Source organism: Limulus polyphemus, unplaced genomic scaffold, assembly GCF_000517525.1.
Source record: "Limulus polyphemus unplaced genomic scaffold, Limulus_polyphemus-2.1.2 Scaffold1696, whole genome shotgun sequence".
NCBI lineage: Eukaryota > Metazoa > Arthropoda > Merostomata > Xiphosura > Limulidae > Limulus > Limulus polyphemus.
The window spans coordinates 150,239-157,558 of NW_013667306.1; the positions used below are offsets into that span (position 1 = coordinate 150,239).

The 7,320-nt window shown below is 29.2% G+C and overlaps 1 protein-coding gene across 3 annotated transcripts in view; it reads right to left on the reverse strand.

The window, feature by feature from the left end:
- Positions 1-7,320, reverse strand: part of LOC106464590 (metastasis-associated protein MTA3-like) — a 48,600-nt gene that overhangs the window by 5,388 nt on the left and 35,892 nt on the right. For 2 of the 3 annotated variants that reach the window (XM_013924744.2, XM_022392328.1), the window contains 3 exons: positions 3,167-3,253; positions 2,292-2,356; positions 918-1,143 (listed from right to left, as the gene is read on the reverse strand). In XM_013924744.2, coding sequence (XP_013780198.1) covers positions 918-1,143; positions 2,292-2,356; positions 3,167-3,253 — 378 coding nt within the window. The remainder of the gene's footprint in view (positions 1-917; positions 1,144-2,291; positions 2,357-3,166; positions 3,254-7,320) is intronic. The other variant, XM_022392329.1, reaches the window with a different exon arrangement.

Genomic DNA, 7,320 nt, shown 5'->3' on the forward strand with positions numbered 1-7,320 from the left:
TTACTCTACCTATTACAGGTTACTTTAGTTTAGGTACCTTAAAGTAAATTACTTATGGTGCATAATAATATACCAATATCTATTGTTTTTGTAAAGTTATTTTACAAAATGACAACATATAGACAAAAAGTTAAAAATAAATAAATTAATAATAGCAATAACAAATATAGACAGAAAAAGTACTATTATTTAGGCAAATATTAAAATTTACCAATAATATAATAGTACTACAAGTACAGGTGTTTTTCACATAACTTATTCATACAAAGAGGATAATTGAATTTTCTTCTGTTACTGTCATGGCAAATTGTACCAAAAGAATGCTACATCATTATTTGGTCTCTCCAGGCAATCAAGAAGCAGCAAATGTCAATGCATTTCAATCAATTTTGAATTTCTTATACAGGAAGATATTAGAATAATTAAGTCATACATAACTAAAGAAAGCAGATAATGATTTTTGTAAGCAATCACCAAGTAGAAGCAGAATAACAAATGTCTACAGCTTTTCACTGTTAGAGCAACTAGAAATTAACTTGAAGTTAAAACTGGAACTGATTAAAAGACATTATGTCATTAAAATATCTTTCTTATTGAAATAAATAAGTGTTGGATTTGCATTTAACAAGACTTTAGGAGATGACCAGTGTAAGTGAAATTCAGTATACAATGAGAAGAAACAAGTTTAAGGCTAAAAATGAAACCATTTTACTTTTTTTTTAAAGATTAACATATAGGCATACTGTATCAGAGTAACATATGCAGAAAGTTAACTATTGAGAAATAATATAACATTTTATCACTGCACAAACAAAAAAATCTTTTTTGACCAAATTTACATTTCCTACAAAAACAAACCAAATTTGACATACACATCAGATTTTAGACAAAATCAGTAGTAAAAAACAACTACATACATTCCTGTTTGACAGCTACCACATTGATTGCTTTAAAAGGGTTTCTGGCAGCGTGGTGTGGTTGTAAGAGATGAGCACAAACTCGTCGAGCAAGTCGAGTAAGAGGTGTGGTACACAGATAGAATGCTACACGTGTCTTTATTATAGGTCTTGGACTACCAACTCTAATAGCTGAATCATGGACAGAAGCACAGTGTCGCACTAGGTGAGCTTTAAGTTTGAATTCCTGAAATTCACTACTATACTTAAATTTTGTTAAAACACACAAACAAATAATATTAGTTGATAAAGCACTTTACACAATAAAATTCCCCTCTCTAGCTACTGGTAAGTGAAGGTTAGTATAAAGATAGAACTTTGAATACTATTTGTACACAGCATGTTCTACAAAACCTTTCTCATTTTGTAAATGTTCATACTCTTGCGTATTTTTCACTTACTTATGTCTTTTTCTTTTTAACAGCTCAAAGAAAGGTTTGGCTAGTTGTATATCCTATTAAGATATTACCAGTTCTGTAAGCAGAAACACATAATGTGTGTTTTTGTATGCAGTTTCAATGAATAACCTAAAGGCAGTGTGAATACAGGAAAGTGTTACATACACTGAAATTTAAAAACAAAAACAAAAAAACAATGGTTTTAAAATTTTAAACCAGCAGAATGTTCTAGAGTTTTCACTCATATTTTATATAAATTTTGCAGATTTTTATCAAACTGTATTACATTTATTCACCTCAACATAACAGTTCTTTTGCTCTTATCTTTATCCATTAGATTTCATCTAACTCCAACAAAAAGTAACAAATTACATACCTGTGAGCCTTCACCAAACATATAATCTACTATCCTCTCAGTGACTCAAAAATCATTTAACTATTTCATCACATTCATGGTATATAAAGTCTTATACTGATAAAGTGTGGTATACTGATCAGTAATTTGCATCACAATAAGACCAATAACAAATCTTTATTTACTGGTTCTTTACTGTGGTTTCTAATAAAAAAAACAAAACATTTTGACTCCACACCTCGTGTGCCACGTAGTACACACCATTTCCTTATGTTTCGCCTTATTGAAACCTGCGGTGTAGAGCCATAGAAAAAGATTTGTAAAATCTTATTATCAGTCTCTTATTGTGATGAAGTGTCATTCAAAATACATATCATAGGTACTTCCTTCGAGAAGTGTTTGACAATCTAACTAAAGTCATTAAGACCAAGTCTAAAGTAGTTTTAAAATTAAATATAAAATTCTGACAATATACATCACACAGACGTGAATGGTTTCAACACTAAATCTACACAGGTGAAGATTTATTTATAGGAATACAGAATACATTTAAGGTAAATAAACAAACAAAACAAGGCTTACCTTCCCACAACTACTGAACCCACATCGATGTGGTCTGTGTGCAGCCATGTGAGCCGTCAACCGTTCTGTAAACAGATTGTGGCATCACACATAAAGTTCACAAAATTATATCCAAATAATAATTCAAATCTTAAAAAATAAGTAAATGCATTATAATAGTTAAAACATATTTCATTTGTCTTGGCTCCGAACAGTAAAACATTTATTTTGAAGACTTACTTTTAGGAAATAAAATTTTAATCTAAGGATCTTCACACCTAACAATAGTTTCATTCTGAAACACTGACTATGATACAGATTATAGAAGTTGTAAATGTTACTTTGTGAATATTATCTTTGTTTTAGTTTTTTAAAATTTTGATTGAACGTTTACAAATATTTCGTTCCTTTTAGAAAGAGACGCAAGTCTTTTATCAAAAGTGAAATGGTTGGATTTGTCACATTGATTTTTATCTCTGTTCCAATAATTTAGAAAAAATTCAGCACTGGTACCGCAACTAGAACACCAGTTTGTTAACACAATGTGATAGAACGATGAAATAAAAACTTAAATTTGATTATATAACAATCAAAGAATGATAAGCAGTCAAAAAGAAATAACAGTCTAGTAAGTTGCTAAAATAATTCTTTAAAAACATACAAAAAAGCTGAATAAACATGTTTAAAAAATGCTTTTATGCCTATTAATATATATTTGTTATGTTAACTGGAACAAACATTTTTAATAAAACTAAAAGTATAATGTCATCAAACAGATTATTTCAATAAGACCTACAGTATAGCAAGTTTCAGTGTTCAAGTGTGTAAATAAAATAAGAAAACTGAAAGACAGGGGAGGCAAAGACAGAAAAACAAAATGACACAGACGGGCTAACCTTGCCGATTAAAGACTTTGTTACAGTCCCTGCATGAATAGGAGGAGTCATTATCTGAGTTCCGGGCTGAGGTCTGGAGCTCACCATCTGGGTTCAAATGAAAAAGGGCAATCCTCATGTGTCCTCATACATTAATCTTAGATTTCAACAAACATTAATGTTTGGAACATGCATTCATTAACTTTCAATGGGTTAAAAAAATATATCAAGAAGGTGATTCTGAGGAATGAAGTAAATAATCCTATTATACATGAAACGAAAAGATATCAACATACAAAACTATGTATCTTTGTTTCAGAGTAATCGAGCAGATGATTTGAAATTCAAAACACTGGGTTTTAAAGATCACCAGAATGACATAAGCACTTTTGTTGATCTATATCCTCTACGTAAGAGTTTCTATATATGTTCTTTTGTAGAATTTTTATTTATAATGTTAACTTTCAAAACTTTATATATATTAAACCCCCTACTTCCATTACTTAAGTTCATGCATAAAATATAAATTTTTGTATATTAAGAAAACAAAAAAAGTACAAGGTTATAAATGGAACAAAATCTCAACAACACATAAAAAACAAGTACATTAAACCAAGGAAAAAGTATTTTCTGAGCCAAAACTAAACAAAAAATGTGTCCTTACATCATAAATTAAGGTTCATGATGATAAAATTTATATTTATTATAAAATATTAAATTCTATTATACTGATGGAAAACAAAGATTTTTGTTGCAATGACAGTAGAAATTGTTATGAATAAACATAAAAATATTACCTTTAAAATTACTTTACTAACAAAAATTATGAAATAATTGGCAGTTTTTTTCATATTAAAATTTGTACTTCAATTTGAGTGCTTGTTTGGTGTAGAATGCAATCCTTCTTTTAACTCTGTGACTAATATTCTTCTGAACGGACAGCACTAATCTCATATTTCTATACTTAAAGAAACAAAATTAGTTGACTTTAAACCTATTATAACTTAATTTTAATTCATTGTCATATCTTCTTTTACCTGAATTGTTATTACAGCATGATTTAACTACACTTTTACCTCAAAATGAGTTCAAAATAATTATTGTTGGTTTCAGGAAGGATTCATGATTACATAACTGATGCTAACAAGTCGACTCTGTATGAATGGCAGAAGTGACAGGGAAAATTAATTTTTTCCCCCTTAAAGATGAACATGTTTAAAATTATGATGTTATTGTACTCTACCAATGAATTTGTGTTCTATATTGATCAGGAAAACACCAATCACCCCAGGAACAAACCCTCAGTTATCCCTTTCGCAATGGACTCGGTATACAATAACGAGTCTGTATACATACATCAGGTACCTGATGATGACAAAACCTTGTCGAAACGTTGCACATTTGCAGTTATGTTAAACTTATATTAAAGTTTTTCTTCATTATCCAATCAAGCCGTCTCCAGCCATTATTATTTAGTATTTATACTATAACTTTTAATACAGCACGTGTATCTTACTAAAGATTTGTTTATGAACATATCAAGTCTGTTTCATTACTAGTCTAGGTGCAGAGTAATTTTCATGTTATGATGAAAATTATTATTCATCATCCAAAAAATCAGAAATTTCACTTATGTAATCTTTAAAACCTCCTAAATAAATATACAACTTGTTTTTCCAGTAAAACTTTATATTTTATCTGTTATTACCTTAACCCTAATGATATACTTGATTATGCAGCCTGTAGACAAGTCATCAAAGTATACTGAAAAGAAAAATTTTTAAATGTGAAATAAAATGAGTAGCCGTGTCCAATTATTTTTGTTATTGATCATGAAGTTTAAAATTACTTATCTTGAGAGTTTCAATTTATAAAATTTTCAAAACTATTTTTCCAAGTTTATTTTACCATCAGCAATTGAAGCAGAAATAATGCAATAAATCACCACTTGTGTCATTAGACTGTTTTTACATGACACCCTCGAGTGCAAAGAAGCACACGCTAACCAATATATTGGTTTACACTCGGCTCAGAGAAAACAATAAAGTTTCTGTGTGCAAGTTTATATATGTGTTTTCTGAAAGTTGTTCACATTCTTGAACAGTTGTATACAATTTGTTCAAGAAGGTGAACAATTTTGTGTAACTTTACATTTGTTTCAGTTTTTGAGTAAATATTTGCATACATTTATATACACGAGTTTATATAACTTTTCATTGCTTCCTTTTACTGTACCTTTCTAAATGTTATGAATAAATATAAATTGTAAAGTTTCTAATGTTGCATCATCTGCTTTTATTTTACCCGGCTACCAAAAATATTATATATAGATATATAAACACACATGTACACACATAAATGCTTACATTTTAGTTATTTTTCTTAGAACAATAAATAAAAAGTACATCAAAAACAATGATTTCTAGTACTTACACGAAGTTATGGTGACAGGAAAATATTTTGCCCTCGTGCGTCTTTAGTGCTAAGCTTTATTTATTCTTTCGAGTGGACGGTGAAGAAATATAATTTTTGTAGGCTTCAAATATACATTTTAGAAAAAAAAAAAGAAAAAAAATTACTCTACTAGTACACACGAAACATCTGTAACTTGTCTGGGTTTATAAATAAGGTATATATGTGTGTTATAAAAATATAATCTCCATTCAGAGTAACAACTTGGTCATCACACTTCAACAGTCTCAGCAAAATTATTATTTTCTCCTCCATGCTCTTTACAAACAACTGTCAGAACCAATGAAGCACAACTTGTTCTTTCTATTGGTTATAAACATGCACTTAAGAAAAGTAGGCGGGACTGGACAAGAGGTTTGGAAAGAATGGAGGAGGAGGAGATACTGCTCTAGTTGATTTGTTAGATACATTGATATCTCAACAAATAAAAGTGGTGAGAGGTTTTAAATTTATATTCTAGCTTGCCAGTATCTAAAATTCCAGTTTCTAACAAGACCTGAGAAGGTGCTATGTAACACACAAATCAATAGTTAGCTTTTTTTAATATTTGCTTTCGATTTAAGAAATTAAAACACACAATATTAAATTTGAAATATAAACTACGTTTTGATGTCAATTTCATTGATATATAGTATTAATACAGTTACTTAACCCATTCGGCCTGGCTACACTTTACTCGCTTGACACAAAGTTTTAGTGTCTTACATTCAAAATTTTATTAAACTATTTTCTGTTTATGTTATACCAATTAGAATACTATAATATCTTAGCTAATAATACATATTTTAATAGTATACAAGTTTTAAGTTCTTAATTTTACAAGGAAATATATAAACAAATCCTGAAATTCTACTAGTGCAACACACATACATGACACATTTTGTCTTAGCATGTCATCATCCCTATTTTATCCATCACCCCTCAAAAATGTACGAAATCAAATGTAAAACATACTCTATAAAACCGTTATTGCTGAAACAGACCATAATTTTTATAAACTTCAATTTTGTTTGGTTACAGAGCTATTCAATAGAAAGTCATACCCTTCCTGCCACACCCACTTGTCACATCCTCTCTTTCACAATTCGTTGATAGTTCTCTCATATGTTTCATTATATATTACCTATAACCAATAGAAAGTCAAGATTTTAATCTATCAAATGACGTATTGTATAAAGTTATATTCTGAACAGAATATCATCAATTTCACACACAGTACAAGATTCATTCCCATGGGATAGTTAACAACTAGCTTGGAAGAATTTGTAAAATCTCTTGTCGCATTGTTAGAAAGCCAGGAAAATTTTGAGAGGTAAATGAATTTGTCTACTTTTTGCATGTTATTAGTCTATATTTTTTGGCATATTATTTGATTAAATAAAAATTGCTTACTGCTTTACTATAATCACTAAAAAAAATCAGGCTTAACTGTCCTTGCAATCGAAGGCAAGAAAAAAGAACATTGTGTAAGTACTTTATTTCTTGTTTTTCATATTTATTCTTTATTTATTATTATAAAAGTAACTAAAATTAAAAGTATGGACCTTTTTAAGTTACTTAAGACTAGAATAGGTAAAATAAGTAAGAATAATAATATAATTAAAATGGTTCATGAGGCACACACGTGAGTAGCTCGTGGGTAATGTAATTCAATAGCGTAACGTGAGCTGCATGTTCCCAGAGTGATTTACAATTTATAATGG